At 48.0% G+C, this 18,951-nt stretch overlaps 7 protein-coding genes across 7 annotated transcripts; 5 read left to right on the top strand and 2 right to left on the bottom strand.

Annotated features, from left to right (window-relative positions):
* Positions 1 to 654: 654 nt before the first annotated feature.
* FSST1_003830 (uncharacterized protein) lies at positions 655 to 1,815 on the top strand (the record flags this gene model as incomplete). The annotated part of the gene is made up of 3 exons (XM_083229946.1): positions 655 to 701; positions 764 to 959; positions 1,282 to 1,815. 3 exons carry the CDS (start codon positions 655 to 657, stop codon positions 1,813 to 1,815), a joined length of 777 nt encoding a protein of 258 aa, XP_083087260.1.
* Positions 1,816 to 3,142: 1,327 nt separating this feature from the next.
* On the top strand, positions 3,143 to 4,019 carry FSST1_003829 (uncharacterized protein; the record flags this gene model as incomplete). Its single annotated transcript, XM_083229945.1, has 4 exons — positions 3,143 to 3,370; positions 3,420 to 3,476; positions 3,553 to 3,782; positions 3,896 to 4,019. The coding sequence occupies 4 exons, from the start codon at positions 3,143 to 3,145 to the stop codon at positions 4,017 to 4,019; spliced, it is 639 nt and encodes a 212-aa protein (XP_083087259.1).
* A 4,571-nt stretch (positions 4,020 to 8,590) lies between these two features.
* Positions 8,591 to 10,185, top strand: FSST1_003828 (aldehyde dehydrogenase domain-containing protein; the record flags this gene model as incomplete). The annotated part of the gene is made up of 3 exons (XM_083229944.1): positions 8,591 to 8,652; positions 8,715 to 9,114; positions 9,169 to 10,185. The coding sequence occupies 3 exons, from the start codon at positions 8,591 to 8,593 to the stop codon at positions 10,183 to 10,185; spliced, it is 1,479 nt and encodes a 492-aa protein (XP_083087258.1).
* Positions 10,186 to 11,002: 817 nt separating this feature from the next.
* On the bottom strand, positions 11,003 to 12,212 carry FSST1_003827 (uncharacterized protein; the record flags this gene model as incomplete). The annotated part of the gene is made up of 6 exons (XM_083229943.1): positions 11,003 to 11,122; positions 11,223 to 11,365; positions 11,423 to 11,520; positions 11,571 to 11,766; positions 11,865 to 11,937; positions 11,985 to 12,212. 6 exons carry the CDS (start codon positions 12,210 to 12,212, stop codon positions 11,003 to 11,005), a joined length of 858 nt encoding a protein of 285 aa, XP_083087257.1.
* Positions 12,213 to 12,971: 759 nt separating this feature from the next.
* Positions 12,972 to 13,793, top strand: FSST1_003826 (uncharacterized protein; the record flags this gene model as incomplete). Its single annotated transcript, XM_083229942.1, has 3 exons — positions 12,972 to 13,020; positions 13,080 to 13,554; positions 13,790 to 13,793. The coding sequence occupies 3 exons, from the start codon at positions 12,972 to 12,974 to the stop codon at positions 13,791 to 13,793; spliced, it is 528 nt and encodes a 175-aa protein (XP_083087256.1).
* A 918-nt stretch (positions 13,794 to 14,711) lies between these two features.
* FSST1_003825 (uncharacterized protein) lies at positions 14,712 to 17,043 on the top strand (the record flags this gene model as incomplete). The annotated part of the gene is made up of 6 exons (XM_083229941.1): positions 14,712 to 14,813; positions 14,880 to 14,928; positions 14,978 to 15,624; positions 15,677 to 15,855; positions 15,904 to 16,102; positions 16,159 to 17,043. 6 exons carry the CDS (start codon positions 14,712 to 14,714, stop codon positions 17,041 to 17,043), a joined length of 2,061 nt encoding a protein of 686 aa, XP_083087255.1.
* A 417-nt stretch (positions 17,044 to 17,460) lies between these two features.
* Positions 17,461 to 18,897, bottom strand: FSST1_003824 (uncharacterized protein; the record flags this gene model as incomplete). Its single annotated transcript, XM_083229940.1, has 1 exon — positions 17,461 to 18,897. One exon carries the CDS (start codon positions 18,895 to 18,897, stop codon positions 17,461 to 17,463), a length of 1,437 nt encoding a protein of 478 aa, XP_083087254.1.
* Positions 18,898 to 18,951: the final 54 nt, after the last annotated feature.

The raw sequence follows: 18,951 nt of genomic DNA, 5'->3' as shown, positions 1-18,951 counted from the left end.
GGCACTGCCATGCAGGTGGCAGATCCGGACTGCCAGCTGCTACCGCCTGGAGCCATTGTTTATTTATTCTGCTTCTGAATTCTTTTCCCTTGTCTCTTCTCTTTCTCCTCTTCTCTTGCCATCACCACTTGCAGCTTCGATCGAAATCAGATAGAGTAAGTCTTCTTATGGGCTTTACCATTGCATGTCCCATTTGCTAACTTGTATCCTCTTAGCAAGAGCACAGATTCTGGGTCTTGGACCAAAACCTTTCACGGGTTCTTATTTATTGGTGAGACGCCAATCAGTACACCAAGTAGTCAACCACAGGGCAAGCATTCGTTAGATACTTCGATTACTGGCTATGCTACTATCAATGACTATGCCTTTGTCCGTATTAGTCTTTAAGTTCACGGGCCTGGCCTTGAGAACGATGAAGTGGGACACATCTTGATTTGGGCTTGCCATCTCGACCAAATCGAGACCAATTTAATACCCGATCCAACCGTGGCTGTCGCTCGATTCCACAATGGCGCCTAAGACAAGACTACCACAGCTACCGAGCTCCGGCCCACTGCCAATCGTGTGGCCCTCAGCATATCGCCCCAAACTCTGCAGAAGCTGCGAAGTATCGGGGCTATATCTCTATCTGGCCAACTCTTTGACATCGCGACAATGCTCAAGTCTCGCGACCCTGTCACTATTACTATGCTGTTCACACCGTATGTTGCTCACCATGTTCTGTTCTGCGAAATCTTATCAACAATCGTAAGGATCAGGACAGGGCTGCCTCTCCTCTATACCGATACTTCGCCTATTCCCCTCAGGTTCGCCAAATGAACCTTGGCCACTGCCCTTTACCCGTATCAGTATCATGGACCTCTGATGTACATGGTCTCCGGCTCTACACATTCGCTGCACAGGACCAACATCTGTTGTACAGCATGTGCGGGTCACACTACAATGACAACATTCGGTGGGTACGTGCGGAACAGCTGAGTGATGGAACATTCTCAATGTTTGTTTTTCAGCTCAAGCACACGCGTGGCTTCTAGTATCTTCTCATTTACGATCCTGCCGAACAACATTGTTCGATGCCATAGATTGGCGAAGCTTGTAAAGTTTCTTTCCCCGATACTATCTATTCTACTAATACTGGCAATTCGGGTCAAAGAAGAAGTTTTCTTGGATGGCAACCAATAGGAAGAGACTTGTTCCGTAGTGTACACTGCCTTGTTGCACGTAAAAAGCCATCCGGATCCTATGTCGTCTGTCAACGAGGAATCCCGCGACTATCTCTAGCGTGGACTCACTGCTCAAGAGACAAAGGAACTTATGGTTTTTGACTATGACGAGTACACCAATGGCAACCAAAAATATGAACTCGTCAAAGAGCGTCTTCTCACCATAGAATCACTCTTAGATCACACCGATCTCGCAGTAACAGACACAGGCAATGACAATGCCAATGGCAATACCAATGACAAAGAGGCCCGGTCCATTGCGACGCGCATCGGTCTCCAAATCCCTAATCTCCACTCCAAGTACCAATTGTTCGCAGTGAGAGCGCCCATCGACAAGAGCGCAAACGTCGGTGACGAGGGATTGCCGATGGCCACTTGTCTTGGAGTTGATTTCATCAAGCCCGAGGATTCGGAAACAACTCGCGCCTTCTTCGATCATCTCCGCCAAACGACCAACGCAACCATCGTCCGCTTGAAGGTGGATTTCTCAGTAAAGCCACTCAAAGGAGAGTCACTCGCAATCAACGCTCTAAACTATCCTCCAAGCTTAACAACCTCGGAATTGAAACCAGTTCTCACTTCCAGGTCATGAGACTTTACTCAGTGAGTAGAGAAATTAGCTCGGCCTCCAACAGAGGCATTCCTGCCAATGACCAGTTGGACAAGCTTGAGGCAGAATAGGAGCTGAGTGTCTTGAACGAACTGTTGGCACGGATCCAACAAGGCGAGCAGCTTGACAAGGAAGACTTCTCCCTTTTAAAAGCATGGATCAAAGAACTCTTCGTTTCTCCAGTTCGAAGGTGTTGTTTTATCCACAAAGATTGCTGCCGCGGACTTCCAGTTCCGTTCCCACATAGACCCCGAGCTCGTGTTGATACATGAAGCCTCTATCATGAGAGAACTGGCAACTCATCCCAATTGCGCTTTTCAATTCAAAGGGTTGGGTGATCACCGGCGATGTAAATCAACGGGGCCCCTTCCTAACGCTCGAACACGACCTTAAGGATGGCAAAATATCATCGAATTCTTTTACTCAGCAACTAACCACATCTCTTCTTACCCGTGCAGCCAACTCATGCGCCACGGAATCTTACCTGAGAGTCAACCAGCGAGCACATGGCAACGCTTCCGATGCCGCCAACCATCTGTGTTACCACACGCTGATAGGAGTAAAGGGCTCGTACTAATGCCGAGATTGATCTTGCTATTCAGCGTGTATTTGATCACATGCAAACGAACGTTTGCCCTGAATTCCAGAGCAATTTCGGATCCGTTCTTGTGGAGTTCCCTGGTTGTCGCGTTGAAAAGGAAGGCAGTTCAAGGAAGAACCTCTACCCCAAGACGTTCATTTGCGATCAAGTTGCCAGAGCCCTCTTGTCTAATTTTAGGCGTCGGAAGGAACTGGGGCAAACCAGTGACGATCCTTGTCGTATGCTACTCCATGGTCCAAGTCAAACAAATTTTCCGCCACTTCGACGATCTTGTACTATGCAACAACATCACCCAGGCACAGTGATCTCGTGTCAACATCAAAACAATTGATTCTGCGCAAGGAAACGAAGCCGGTATCGTTTATGTCGATACTGTCAATGAATACAGTCCTAGCCATGTCGGTGAAAGCCACAGGCCTCACCAATAAAGGGGCCTCGTAGTTCGTCAACAATGTTGCAACAAGTGTAAGGAGGTTGGCCACTCCCCTGCGGAGTGCCAGCATGAACTACCTACGAACGAAGAGGCCACCTGTCAACGTAAGAGCTGCGGAAGAGTCGGACTACCTGGCCATCAGGTCTTTGTCTCGTTGAGGAGCCTAGATGATGACGGCGCGGAATACTTGAGAGGCCATGGTTACGGTCTTCTGATCCTGAATGGCTTGGTAGCAGATCACACTCGAGAAGGAGGTGCTGCTCAGCATTGAAGAAATGCATCAGCTGATATCCGGCATCGTTTGTGGGGAAGCCATAGGATCCAGGTGCTCTCTATATAAAGAAAAGTCGGAACTTTTCTTGCAGGCCAGTTCTGCCGCCGCTATTGGCAACACTTCTGACGCCAATGATGTTGACGATGGTTCCAAGCGTTCATTCAGTGGTCACTTTGTTGACTCGGGAATCCCAAGTTGCTACCGAACAACGATAATCACTCACCCGAAGGTCAAGGGTGTGTGCTGGGAAAGCCACTCTACCTTATGTTTCTCTCAAGGGCGAAGAGTCCCTTGCCAGTTATATTGAACGCGCCAGCGAAGACGGGCCAGTCAAGGTTTGAATTGAGATGACCTTCTCACAAGGCCATCAGGGCACAGTCGTTCGTGATCAACGGACTCAAGTATCCACAGACATCAAAGCCGCATCCTCCCGAGTTAGCAAGGCAAGAGGCCTATCGCTATGCTCTTCGATTGACCCAGAAGAGGCAACGAAGGTCAATCATTGAGGAGTTTCCTGGAATCGAAAACGTCGCCGAGGACAAAGCTACCCCTGCGTTCATCCAGTCGATCATCAACGCACTGCCGCTGCTAATGGAAATCACCTCACCGGTGCGAAGGAGTCTGTTGATCGACTGCATTTCGTAAGCGTTGCAGTATCGGGCAAGTCACATCTGATGGAGGTTCTGATGCTCTTCGCGGTATTTGGAAGTGGCGCATGCTGGAATTGCCAAAGTGGAAATTTCGGTCCTTGCAGTCTTCCCGTTCCTGACCCATTTGCTATCCTCGATGGAGCGAATAGTGATGCCAATTGGGGAGATGATCAAGGCATGGGCTCTACCGACCAGGGTAATACAGAGCCTGACGACTCCAATTGCTAAGGGTGAAAGGTCGGTGGAATGAATTGTGATATACCTATGCTGGAAGGTTTGCCTCAGGGTATCAGAAAAATTGGACGCTATTGGCATAATGAACTAAATCATTAGGCCACTTTATGGTGCCTAGATCATACTTATTAGGTTGTTTATTCTTGTACACTTGTTTTGGCAGTACCTACCCGCCATTCACTACCACTTGGCTGGCAAATAACCACAATGAATAAACATGTGTCCCAAGACATGTTCACAGTAGAATTAAATCACAGATCCCTAGTTTTTTCGTGACATATTGGCTCGCGACCTATTGGGGAGTAAAATTGGATGTATCGGCTCTACCCCTGGAACGAGTTTTGGCAGCGCTGTTGCAGTTAAGTGCATGTCCACGACTCACGTGAGGAGCCCAAGCAGTCCGAGGTTCTAGTCTCTGAGGATTCAAACATATAGAGAGTCCGGGTGACAGGAGTTCCTTGGACAGCTGTGACATGTTAGCTTGGGGGAATCATCTGGGGACGCGGGGCCTCCTGCCTCCCGAAGACTGCCGGTGCAACTCTTCCTTATACCCAGTCTTATTGGCCATTCCAGTGATGTATCGAGTGAAATAGGCTCATTCATTACCGCTGGGCCGGGCTGGGCTACCGTCCGCAACGTGGGTGTCGGGAATAGAGAACCCAGTCCACCGCGTGGCATCAGCTCTCATCTACCAGTGCCCAAGCATGTTGACGTCCATTGCGGCAACACAAAGTCTGGGGTCAAGATAGATCTGCAGCACTTGCAGGAAGTAGACGTCGTCTGACACATCTAACCACACACCCAAAGCTCACAAGAACGGAGCCGTGTCCGCCCCAGATTGAATCGGTCCCTAGTCGGCGATGAGGAGAAACACTTGCGGCCCCGGATGTGGGGTAACCGCATGCGCACTGAGAGGCCTGAACAGCGGTAGCAGTGATCATTAATCTAGCGGGGTAAAGAAGCAAAAACTGGGGTAGCGGACCCGTAGTCTAACTCCAGATGCCGCAATGTTGAAGGGTGCGGATGAATGAGCTTGGGTGATGTCCTGTTGAAATCGGGGCTTGCGGCAGGTTCAGGACAATGTCTGAGGATCTCCAATCTCAACAATTGCGGCTCCAGGGTCTTGTGTGGAGTGCATGGCCTGTCATGTTGCTTTACCTGGACTGCGGTTGGGACAAGTACGTAGCGAGATGAGGCTGAGTTGCAAGTTGGAGTTGTCCGCTCTCGAATGAGATTGTTGGGCATGTAAGATTGCCTTGTTTAGGGGCTAATAAACATGCCGGTTCGAACTTCGAGCAAATTCACTGTCTTTGTTATACTTTATGAGTATGTTGATGATCATCTAGGTTCGGGTACCTTGATCTTGGGGTTAGACTATCTAGCCCCATGATGGATATACCTGAGCTATGACTTTTGCTTGGGCACTAGACCTGGGTAACCTATTTGGAATGGCGAATCATTTTAAGAATCGACAGGAACCTATGGGGTCATGTATCAACGCATTGATAGGAAAATAATGAGATGATGTCTGTTGTTGGACACCAGCACCAAAATGAGGCGCATCATGCCATAATGATGAGAATGATTGGTCAGAGAATCTCGAATACGACTCGGCCAGTTCAAATGCTTGAGCTTGTGATTGAGCTCTGATGTCGGTTGAGAGTCGAGAGTCTGGGGGATGTTCAGAGACTGAAGTCGCTACGGAAGCGGGGTGTGAGTGTGAGTGGGGCCGTCCCCGCCTTTGCCGGCGAGACGGAGACGGAGACGCAGCGGAGCCGCAATTGCCTTTTGTCTCTCCCCTCTCTGGTAAGGTCTCGAAATAAAAGACAGGGCAGGACAGGACCAGGCAAGGCAAGTCTGCGGGTCCGCGAAGTCAAAGCCAAAACTAAAGACAACACGAAGCTTTACTCTTTTTGATTTTCAACGTTTGTTCGGTCATAGGGAACGTCACTGGTAGCGGGGAAACTAGACAGAATGAGGAACATGAGCAGAGAATACCCTCACTCCAGACTAGGGTGAACGGCTCTTCCCCAGGAATTTGGAGAGCCGCTCACTTTGCCTGAATGTTAGGCTGGAAGGGCAATAGGTAGTGCTACAGTTAGACGCCCCCCTTTGCAGGGTCATTTCATGCGGGGTCAAAGTCACTGCAGTTCGAGATGTTCGCTATCCTTTACGCCGAAGACGAAGACCCTCTTTCTACTGGTCTCACAGCAACCATCAGCTACTGCAGAAATTAAAAATTGGCAATAGCTGTGGAGGCAAAAAGATATCCTTGTTGAAGAATTTTAATGTAAGAGAAAGGAAAGTATGATGTATCTGTTTGACGGTAGATGTGAAGATCGTAATTGCCCCACAAGTGTACTACATTGTTTGTGCCACCAGAACAACTCTCGAAGTAGCTGCCAGGAGAATGGAATCAATCTAGACCATTAAGGTACTGCGCCGTTTTGTCATTCTCACACGCGGCTGTGGCTTTTCTTGGGGGTCAAAAGCGGTTCCGAAGCAGTGAATCAACATCTCACCCATTCGAATTGCCTGTAATGTAATACCCCATGTTGTTAGTCTAAATTATCGAATGATTTCCCCAGACCAAGCAAGGATTCAACTACACTGTAGATATCGCTTGGCCATGCAGATGGTTAAGATCCATTACCCTAGACACCATCATAGCCACCAAAATGGACAAAAGGAACCTGTAATGATCGCATGTCTACAAGAAATGCGCTAGCGATGGGATTGGTCACCTTTGAACCCGAAGAAGGGTTCGGGATAATAATGTATGGTTCGATCACGATGTGGCTGCGGTTCACTGTAGAATGTCGTTGATTAGAGTTGATCAGCACCAACTGCACTGTAACTGTAACAGGCTACGACCTAAAATGCGGCACTCTGTTTGATACGGCATTATTAGCAAATAGCACCGACTGTTTAGTCGTAGTTCAAGGATGAACTGTCCAAGCTTTGGAGACTTGATGTTCCATTGCCGCTCATGCATTACTAGACTAGTTTACAGATGGCGGTACGACAGTGAACGAGCATGTCCTTACCTAGAGTGCCTGGGATTGTCGGCTCCGGGGTTCTGCATGCATCGTTGATAGCTTGATTTGTCAGAGATGGTGGTGGTGGTGCTATGCAACCTACCAATTCAGATGTATTACAGCACTGTTTGTATCTCTCTCTTCAGAAAAGACAGATATTCACAGCACTCGAGTTCCACCAAAAGCTTTGACATGTCCTACTTCACCTATTTGCTGACGCATGAGTCGAGTAAAGCCTTGACACGTCTCGAAGGGGACCCTTTAAAAGCTCTGACAACTTCAAAATCCGCACTTTTTTTTTTTTTTAACTATTTACTGTTAAGCTTGACCTTTTTTAGTAGAGATCCCCTCCTTAAAACTCCATCAACGTGTCTATCCATTGGCCACTGGTGGGTTTCCTTGTGGGGTAAGCTTTTCAAGGTCTGGTGACGGGCTTCGGGTCTTTGCTTTCTATCGGCTCTTTTGATTTGTAGATTTACCAGATCTCTTATCCACTTTGGCGGGGGAAAAAGATGGTTGTGGAATCAAAGGGTAGCTACTGTACCGGGTTCTATGAACAGAACCAGAAGCTAGATCCGTAAACCAAGCAGACAGATAGGTAGATAGAGATAAGGAAGATGCCAGATAACAGTGCCATTTGCTGAAGAAGTGCCATATTGCTTTTTGTCGGCATGTATGCTATGTACATAGTACATATGTAGTACCGCTTTTGTATCCCTGCAATGTCCCGCGCTCCAGTTTACTTCTATCTGAGAACAGACAGTTCTGTCCATGTCCATCTCATCATTGGGGTTGTACCGGCTTAGAGGAGACTCTTACCATTGAGCCGTTCCGAACCTATTCACTGTAGATACAGCTCCAAAAGCCGAGATAGTTACGTGACGTTTCGACTACTAACCACATCTGTTGGTGCAGCAGCCGCCATACAATCTTGTTCCACCTCCGCCACTACGGCAGCCCAATAATTACAGTACAGTGCTCCGCAAAGGTCCTCTATTCGGGGGACCCATTCTTTCTTCCGGATGCCGTCCGTCCGCTCACGCCGCTTTACTCTTGTCGCCGCCGCCGCAAATCTGAGCGAACCTCTGAGAGGTTAACCGTTCAATTGAATGGACCACAGCCCACATGGTCCCCTAGAAAATCAAGCTACAGCTGTACGTACCTCCCTGTACCTTGCTTCGCACTGCAACTAAAAGCATCTTGAGACGTGTGAGGCGAGGCTGTTGCGGGGAAAGTTGGCGTCACTCAACACTAACACCCCCCTCTCCCCTCCACCACCTCCACCGAGGTTCACGTATCACACCCCCCCTTCACTACTGTAGTGCTTTCATTCTCCCACCCAAAAACCGAAAAACCCCGCGTCGTTCTCAAGAATAAATACTCTGCTTTCCGTCGTCGATATTTCCAATTCTCTCCTCCAGATCATCTCTCTCATCCACAACTCTCATCTTCTCTCTTATATAAATCTCCTCACCTTTGATACCCCAGTACCCCCCTCTCTTTATATCACATAACATACTATACACAATGGCTCTCACCGTCGAGCTGTCCACTCCTGTTACTGGCACCTACCAGCAGCCCATTGGCCTGTAAGCTACCACCCTGAGTAACCTAAATCAACGTCTCTTGGAAATACTAACACATATCCTAGCTTCATCGGCGGCAAGTGGGTTGAGGGTGTCGACAAGGGAAAATTTGAAGTTATCAACCCCTCCACTGAGGATGTCATTACCTCTGTCTGTGAGGGTACCGAGAAGGATATCGACCTGGCTGTCACCGCTGCCCGCAAGGCTTTCGATGGCGAGTGGAAGCAGACTACTCCCCAGGCTCGAGGCAACCTCCTCCTCAAGCTTGCCGACCTCGCCGAGAAGAACCTCGATCTCCTCGCCGCTGTTGAGTCTCTCGACAACGGAAAGTCCATCACCAACGCCCGTGGCGATGTCGGTGCTGTTGTTGGCTGCCTCCGATACTACGGTGGTTGGGCCGATAAGATTGAGGGCAAGACCATCGATATTGCTCCCGAGATGTTCCACTACACCCGATCCGAGCCTGTAAGTCATTATGTATATCGACATGCACTATCCCAATACTAATCTCATTCATAGATCGGTGTCTGCGGTCAGATTATCCCCTGGAACTTCCCCCTTCTCATGCTGGCATGGAAGATCGGACCTGCTCTGGCCACTGGCAACACTATCGTCATGAAGACTGCTGAGCAGACTCCTCTCTCCGCTCTCGTCTTCACTCAGTTCATCGAGCAGGCTGGTTTCCCTGCTGGTGTCTTCAACCTTGTCTCCGGTTACGGCAAGACTGCCGGTGCCGCCCTCTCCTCTCACATGGACGTTGACAAGATCGCCTTCACTGGTTCCACCGTCATTGGCCGACAGATCATGAAGGCTGCTGCTTCTTCCAACCTCAAGAAGGTCACCCTCGAGCTTGGTGGCAAGTCCCCCAACATCGTCTTCGAGGATGCCGATATCGAGGAGGCTATTAACTGGGTAAACTTCGGTATCTACTACAACCACGGCCAGTGCTGCTGTGCCGGTACCCGTATCTTCGTCCAGGAGTCCATCTACGACAAGTTCCTCGCTGCCTTCAAGAAGCGAGCTGAGGAGAACAAGGTTGGTGACCCCTTCAACGAGGAGACCTTCCAGGGTCCCCAGGTCTCTCAGCTCCAGTACGACCGTATCATGGGCTACATCAAGGCCGGTAAGGACGAGGGTGCCACCGTTGAGACTGGTGGTGAGCGTCTCGGCGACAAGGGTTACTTCATCAAGCCCACCATCTTCTCCAACGTCCGCCCCGACATGAAGATCATGCAGGAGGAGATTTTCGGCCCTGTCTGCGCCATCTCCAAGTTTAAGGACGAGGCTGAGGTCATTGACCTTGCCCACGACACCGCTTACGGTCTTGCTGCCGCTGTTCACACCAAGAACCTCAACACAGCCCTCCGCGTTTCCAACGCTCTCAAGGCCGGCACAGTCTGGGTGAACTGCTACAACATGCTTCACCATCAGCTCCCATTCGGAGGATACAAAGAGAGCGGAATTGGACGAGAACTCGGCGAGGCAGCCCTTGCCAACTACACACAGAACAAGTCTGTTGCCATCAAGCTGTACTAAGCATATCAAAGCGAATTGGGGATTTGGGAAGGAAATATGGGCGGCGTTGTATCTGCATGATCAATCTGTATATGATTCCATTTTAGTTTTACGTATTTGATGAAGAAATGTTAAAGAAATCGTCAAAAAAACTGTCCGATATCATGATTTGTGAGGTTGGTGTTTTGGTGACTGAAATTAATCTAATGCTGTCTTTCATAGATCGCCATGGAGTTGTGTCGTCGCATCACTTGGGCGCCAAGACCAACGGGCGACAATACCCCGATGCCCCCACTCGGTGTAATTACCACCGAGAAGTATTCAGCACTAAAGAATAGCAAAGTCGACGAGAATATAAACGGATATCATTCTGCCGCTTCCACTAACCCGGTCGCCCCTTTTGTGTTGTTGTGAAGACTCGTGTTCATCTCGAGGCATGTACCATAGGTACCTAGGTAAAGAGGAGAGAAGAGAAGAGAGAAGTGGGGTGTGACAAGTAGTAGAAGTAGGGTTGCTGGGGAAATTGGTATTTTTATTTTATTAATGATTAAAGCACATCTCTGGCTGCTGCCTGGGCACTGTGAGGCACTGCCAAGTTTATTGAACAATAAAATTGCGTATTGTCTAAGATCATTGCCATTTCTGTTCACTTTCTTTCCATTCTTGGAGATGGTCTTCCAATTGTTCCAATTGCCTCAATGCGCCGTGCTTAAGATGCCCACCGTGGGTATCTCAGATCCTCATATCCGTCCGTCCCCGTATAGCAAGCTCCTCATAACTCCAAGATTCCCAAACGCCTTAACCTTCACTTTGGGCGCGATGTCTCCATGATACATCGTCACTCATCGGTCAAATCAACGGCTTCCTTCCCGTCGTCGAGCTTGACGACTTTCCATGGTCTAGTGGTAGCTGGATGTTCATCCGCCTCGCGTTTGATCCCAGAAGACTCCTGCTTGATCTGGTTCAGGTCAGCCAAATATGTCTAAATCAAAGCACAGTCCTCATCTACTGAGCGAAAGACACATTCGTTCCGCCCTTACAACGGGAAAGTAACTTACATTGTTGTCACGCAGTCTTTCCATTGCAAGACGTCGTATCTCACTCTCCGATAGACGAGAAAGAACGTCTTCGCCATCTTCAGCCACAACTGGAGGCTCTAGTGAGGGAGTTCGTGGGATAATCATTTCGTGCTGTAGTGCTTCTGTATCACAGGTAGTCAGTTTTTGTTTCGTGCCCGTTACCAGAACGTATACCATACCGTGCGATTGGTAATGAAAGAAAAAGTTTCCAGCAATAACTACATTCTTGACACAACACGTGTCAGGAATAGGAACAATAGGCCCCGTCTCAGCAAAGCTAGAATCTGTCAGTTCTATGCTAGCAAGAATGGACCATTCTATGTGTACGTAGTTGTATGGCTTATTCCTTTGCCCTTCAACGCTTTCTCCGCGAATTCTTGTTGCTGGTCGGTGAGAGTTGGACAAGGACTTGCTTTGTACTGTTGCTTTAAATCTGTGCCTGTTACTATGACAATCTTGATCACTCCTAAGTCCTTGGCTCGTAAAGCATCTTCCTCAATCTTTGATTTGGAAGCAGAATCATCTATTTGAATTGTTAGTAGAAACTCTAAAACGCACTCATCTGGACATGCCTTTGGTGATAGGAGCAAATGTAAACTTCTTGACTAATCCTACTCCTACGGCTGCAGGAAATAGTGCGGACGATAGGGTCGCGGTGACGTGCTTCTTCTCGAGTGATTTGCGCTTGATTATTCTACCACTTCTCCTGTATTCTCCGTCAATGTATACGTCCATCCATACCGCGTCGTTGTTCATGGGAATGTTGAAACCAGAAGAGACTGTGACTTCGATAGCAAACTCAGCACCTGATTTGCACTCGATATAGCAGTGTTTGGTTGGTGTTGTGTCGTTTGCTGTGCGAGCATGATCGATCATTTCGAAATCATCCGGGACTCCGTATTCAGTCGCCAACTCCCCAGCGACCCGAACACGGGCGGTGATGTGAGGAATCTCGTCTAACACCGCCATAGTATTGACGGAAGACTTGGGCCGAATGTAGGCGGTGGCGATGTTGATGTTGATTCTGAGTGCCTAGTGTAGGTCGAGGAAGAAGAGGGGAGGGAGGAAGTAGGGCTAGCTCGGTGCATAAAAGAGGTATGTAGGCAGGCGGGATTAGGCATACAAATGATTGTGCATGTTAAGTGCTTGCAGCGGGCTGCTACTGCGCCTGGAGGAAACTCCTCGTGGCCAGCGCTGATGAACTGCTGAAAGATACGCTCCTACCTGTTACCTAATAAGGTGCAAACAAAGAGATGCTGTTTTCCACTATAAAATAACAACCCTACCTGGCCATCAGGTCTTGTCTCCTCAAGTAAAGACTCGAATTGACAGGTAAAAGTTCAATAATCGCTAGTAGAGGTTGTTCAACACTACGGGCAATCTTGAAGTTGGATCATAAAATGCCACCTTCTCTTTCATACCACTTCAGCATGAAACTATCTGGTCTTGAGAAATAACTTGTACTGCTTGCTACGCACTTTTCTTACCCCACTTCTCTCTTCTCTTCTCTTCTCTCCACTCTCTCTCCTCTTTCCTTTCGCATCCCCGCGAAAGAGTGCTCCTGCTCGTGCATCTCCTCTACATCCCTCATCTCATACGTCATCCACCATCAAGCACATCACAAGCTACTCGCAGTCAAAAGTTCAGCTGCAAGGTATGTTCAGTGTACATGTGTTCCGGTAATCCCCTCTAACCATCATATATAGCGACGTCTTTCTTGACTACATCATGGATGACTTTCAGGAAATTCGAAAGGATATCATATTTGAATATGAACGTATCACGAAGAAAATCTCTTTGCGTCTGAAGTGGCGCTCTTTCGACGACCTTTGTCAGGCCCTGAGTTCCGAAAACATCACCAACAGCGACCGCTATGCCATGTGGACCGATGTATTTCGAGGCTAGGAACTTCAAAGCACAGCGCCATTGATGCACCCTGGCGCCCCGCAGTCAAAGAAGTTGGGGTCGAAGTCCGAGTGTTCAACAGTACGCCCATCTCCTCGCCTACAAAGGAACGGAAGGCCAAGGATGACGGCTCTCCATCACCTAAGCGAGCAAAAACACGGAAGACAGGCAGCAAAACACACGAGACAAGCGAACAAGAACAGGCCATAACTCAAATCGCCTACTGCATGCCAAGTGTAACAGAGAGCTCCAAAGTCAAGATTCTGTGGAAGGAGGCTGGCGGCAATTATCGCTCTGCGAAGAAAATTGTGTTTGCAGAATCCCGAACGCAGACCGAAGTTGAGCACGAAGCCTTGCGACGTCACGATGCGTTCCAGGAGCAAGCTTATGCAGCTCGTAACCGCATGTATATCACACATTGCCGGAAGAGAATCAAGCCTTTGCTAGCCATCAACAAACCATCTGAATTTGTTTTCTGTGCTATGGAATTCCAGCCATTAGATGTTCTTCGCCCAACACTCGCACGAGACATCAAGGCACATGATGCGAAAGAGATCGCAGTTTTCCTCCAACGATGATAGTCAATAGCGAAGGAGCTTGACAATTTGGTGTCATGTTTTCTCTTTTGTTCTTATTTACAGTTGAGATTTCTTGATTGTCCGCAAAATTTGTTTGCGCTTTTGGGCCATGGGATAATAAATCAAGGAAAATGGGATAATCACTACGGGGATGAGAACAATTGGAATGGTAAATAACGAACAATAGAGTTGCTTAGTACAATTTGTTTAACAATAATCGGACAGAAGGACATAATTGTTACCAAATGGCGCGGTGGCATTTCGTTCATGTCACTCGGTTGACAGTGCAAGCGGATCAGGATTTCAAAACTCGAAGAACACAGTGCAGGGAAAGCTCTCGATTGCATAACTGGAGTCGCAGTTAATATTCTTGCTCTTTTGCTTTCTCACTCCTCTCACGCAACCCCCATTCAAGATTTACGTGACAAGTCAGCTCATATTGCACCTCTATACCGTTTGTCGCATACTAATTTATTTCATGGCTGAGAAAGACGAAATGTCCATCGCACCATTTGGTCCCAACCGCATCAGCGTAGGTGACCTAGCGAGTCCAAAAAGTATAACGATGGCGAAGATTACCACCGCAGCACTGACATAGATCCAGTGATAGTCATGTAGCTCGCGGGCGGAATACGATCGGATTGTTGATGAGCGTGAACATTCAATATTTTGCCCAATTTTTTTTTTTAAACCGCGCTTTTCTGTTGTATAAATAAGAATGTAGTTAGACGCTTGCGCGATTGGGGATGGTCATTCGTAGGTGTTGAAGCTTGGTAGATAAGCTAGATAAGCTAGATAAGCACCACTTATTTAACAGGTACCCCAGTAGTCTAACTACATACTAGTCTACTATCTGGTAGCATCTTTAGTGTATTCGGGTCCAGCATATAGATAATTCGTTATATGTACCCCGCATCCATCCAGCCGGTAGCATCTCTCACTTTACCTTTACTTTAACAGTTCACGCTACATGTCACGTTTTAGAATGGCGTCGCAGCATCCAACATATCCCAATCCAGTCAAGAGGCCACGAATCGGAGAGCGCACTTTGGTAGCATGCAACGGCTGTAAGCAGAAAAAGCTCAAAGTATGACTTGACCTACCTACCTAGTCATGGTTGTTGTTGCAGTGATATATAACTAACATGGAAAAGTGTGACGGACAAATTCCCAAATGCCAAAATTGCAGCAAGACTGGAAGGGGTATGAATTTTCTCAGATCTAGTTCCAGTACTGTCCTGACCTCTCCAAGAATGTCTCGTCGAAGATCCCGCTACAGGGCTTTTGCGGCCCAGGGACTACATGCAGTCTCTCGAGACCAGGGTCGCCTATCTAGAGGGCCTACTGAAGCAGGCCAGACCTGATGTGGCTCTCGACCATCTCATGGGCCTCGAGAAAGATGCTTCCAGTCTTTCACCTGCTGCGCCGACCCCAATCACGGGTTCTGTTGAAATCCCTGCTATGTGTAACAATCAGCGAGATGCGCGCGTTGAGACAGAAGACACAACCGATCAGCTGTCTACCGACGTTGCTCTACTATGTTTGACTGCCGCCAGCAAAGAGCCTCATTATTTCGGTCCATCATCAGCTGTGTCATTTTCAAGGATTGTGAGCGCCGCTATGGATCTGCCCAAAAAGGTTGGGCCATTTCATCAAACAAACTCAGTCCGATTTGAACACGGGTCGTCGACATGGGATTTTCCTCAGCCGTTTCTCATTGATTTCCCCTCGCCACAGGCAGGCGCTACTCTATCTCAAGCATATTTCAACAACATTCATCCCCAGTATCCATTCCTTCACCAGCCAACATTTCAGTTCTGGGAAGACCTGTGCTTCAAAGCCAACCTTGCCGGAAATCTGTCAATGGCAGGCGATCTGGCACAGTTCTTCGTGTGGATGGTAACAATTCTTACTCGCTTGGGGCCTTATTTGTCTTTTCACAAGTATACAGGTTTATGCAATTGCTTCTCTAGCTTTGGGCCCTGCCCACTATGATGAAGCTGAATCATACTACAACATGGCCCTTGTGCATCAGCCTTCAGTTCTCGAGCTTGACAGTATCGAGTCTATACAGAGTTTGCTGGCGTGTGCAGTCTACTCAATACGTTCTCCAGCTGGAGGAAGTCTTTGGTTGGTCTCTTGAAGCCCTGTGGATGAGCATCAATTTTAACATCTTAGGAAATCCTCCGGTCTTGCTATCAGATACTGTATAGAGCTCGGTTATCATCGAAATGCTTCAAAGTACCGGAAGAATGTTAACCCACTCATCGCCGAGATCTCTAAAAGGTGTTTCTGGGTAGCCTATGATATTGATCGGGTGGCGTCCTTCATACTGGGCCGTCCAGTTGGTATTCCCGATAATTGCATTGATGCTGAGGTATGTATCCTGCATTTGAAAAATGTTGTATATCCTACTGAGATAACGATTGTTAGTTGCCATTAGATATAGATGATGATAAAATCAATGCACTAGGCTTGTTACAGAGCCCGCGTACGTCTCCAGAGGAACCACCCACGAGCATGACGGGTGCTATCCACATAGTCAAATTACGTCGGTTGTGGTCCAAGATCGGCAACAATATTTACCCAGCGATCACCGAGTCCTCAATGAGCCAGGCAGTTGCCAAGAAACCTCTCATTGAACAGTTGAGGGCAGAGTTGGAAGCATGGCATAGCGAGGTTCCTCATGCACCAGATACACCTGGACTCGACCCTCTCTCTGTTTTTGCCTCGTGTGAATGGTTTCGCCTGGCTTATGATCATTCCATTCTCCTGCTGTATAGGCACTGGATTACTCATAAGCCTCCTCCTGGAGAAGAAGAGTCGGTCGAGGAAGCACTGGTGAGCTGCGCAGACAAAGCAAAAGAGATATGCGTCCTCTACCGCAGACTCTTTCAACGCCAGTCTCTACAGTTCACGTGGGGATCACTCCACATTCTCTTTCTGGGAGGATTGACCTATCTATACTGTATCTGGAAATCAACTAGAGTCAGAGCCGCTGCTAGAAAGATGGATATCATCAACACATGCATGGCTTGCAATACCGCATTGGTCGTCATTGCCGAACGCTGGGGAAAGGCTGCACCCTATAGAGACATATTTGAAATTTTGTCAGAAAAGACAATTAGCCTCATCTGTGGGGATGGCAATCAGTCAACCGATGATAACCAAGGATGGCAGGAATCAGGTCAAAACCAGGCCACCGATCCTCAACCACTTGAGGAATGGATGATGGAGATTGGGGCCGACGGCATGCCAGTCAATTCGGAGTGGTTGATACAAGAGCTATTACAAGGAACAAGGAACGAAGATATTTAGTCAGCAATTATATGCTAGCTTTCTTCACAGTATCCTATAATCAGCTGCTATTTTTCCAAAACTGAATATGCCTAAGAGCTTTCACGAGCTTTGAATTTCTCTATGGAGCGACAACTCACGAAATTAGGGAGCGCCTATGGAGTTAAGCCACCAGGATACCAGCCTGCTATTAGCTCGCTAGGATACAGTACGGCAATAGAGAGATCATCTCACTGACTCAGCAAGTCATCCGCTTTTTCTGGCCTCTTAGAGCTGAGCACAGAGAGTCTGTACAACCGTATAAGTGGACTTTCGGTGTCCACAGACAGCACCCAACTTCACGAGTTGATATGACACTCAATAAACAGATGCTCAACGAAATATTTAAGGGATATGATAGTTCTAAAACAAGATTACATCTGTTGCACTACATACGGATTAAGAATTAAGCTTGCAATGCAGACCACATCTCTTTATACTCTCGTTTTGAATATCAAGGTAGAGTTTGTCGGCATCCAGCGTGGCGTATCCCAAAGCACTTTCTAAACCGGCTTGGTCAGAATGTGCTTTCTCTTGAGGCCGGCTTTGTTGAGAGTTGCCGAGATTTGATGCGAATATTCCTGCTGCTGAGAAAGGCAAAAAGTCTTCGTAAGTGATAGGCTCAGCTGTCAGGTAACCCTGTTCCACCAGGTCTTCAAGCGACTCAAAGTCTGACATGTTGTATCCTTGTTTGCTTGTGCGACGGTAAGAGCGGTAAATGAGATCCTGTTTTCGCAGCTCGGACCAAGAATCAGGGTAATCTCTGAACACTTCAGCCATGGCAGCATCAATTGCTTCAGGACTCTGTGCATCTAAACTCTTGCCGATTTTCTCCATTGCTGTGCTCAACAGGTCATCATAAAGCTTTCTACCTGCCGGAGTCACTGCGGCGCCTCGTTCCTCAATTTCGCCAAATCGAGCCCTGTGGGTTCCTTCCACCAGAGCTCCTAAGCCGTTGCGAAATTGGATTCTCTCCTCCAATGCTAGGAAGCTTGTCTGGCGGAGAAGGATCGGGCATTGGCGCAGGGGAGGTCCTTCGATGCGATGCTTGACCCGAAGACCTCCTTCTTTCATTTGTTGCTGGCATTTGGTAATATCCAACGTCCGGGGTGTTAAGTGGTTGATATGGGCACTCTTAAAAGAGGCAATATCTGCCAAGATGGGGTGGCTCTTGGCCAGCTGCTTGTATTCTTCTTCAGATGCAAACGCTTCTGGTTTCCAGCTGAAGGTCTTGATTGCTTCAGCAATGAAGTCGCTCACGTCGGATATCTTCAAAAGCCTGCCATTCTTCTCGGCTTTGTTGATGAAATCCAACAGCTTGGGACTGAAGATATCTCGTTTTGACAGCAATTTGGAAGCAAGTTCGCGGGTGTCTGGGTCCGTAATCAAATCAGGTCTCAGCAAGGTCGTGAACACTCTGAAAGGGTTCTGATCCAGCGATTTGTAGTCGACAGGGCGGAAGCAAGTAGCATGCATTGGCAGTCCGGCAACAGAAAGGTCATAGTACCCCACGGCCTTGAGACCGAGTATGGAAAAAAGACGAGCGATGGTTCTCAATTCAAAAGGAGTTCCCAGTCTAATGGCTCCGTGTCTCTCCACATCCAGTCTTTGAGACAGAAGACGTTCTTTTGTAGAACTAGGTTGCTCAGAAAGTATACTTTCGTTCACACCATCAACAGTTCGGACCAAGTCACCGTAGAGGGGTACTTCATTCCGGTACATTGTCGACATGGCCCATGTGAAAGCTGTGCGAACCTGCTCGGGGCTTGCGAGATCATTGTCCCGAGACCTGACAGGAGCAGTGATTGTCGAAGGATTGATGTGCAGTGTAGGCATTTTGACAAAGAGACGGAGAAGTAAGTTGATGATGTGCAAATAGAAACGTAAAGA

Source organism: Fusarium sambucinum, chromosome I (genome assembly GCF_050947815.1).
Source record: "Fusarium sambucinum isolate potato_lamoka chromosome I, whole genome shotgun sequence".
In the NCBI taxonomy this organism is placed as follows: Eukaryota; Fungi; Ascomycota; class Sordariomycetes; order Hypocreales; family Nectriaceae; genus Fusarium; species Fusarium sambucinum.
This window is presented reverse-complemented; position numbering and strand designations above follow the sequence as displayed.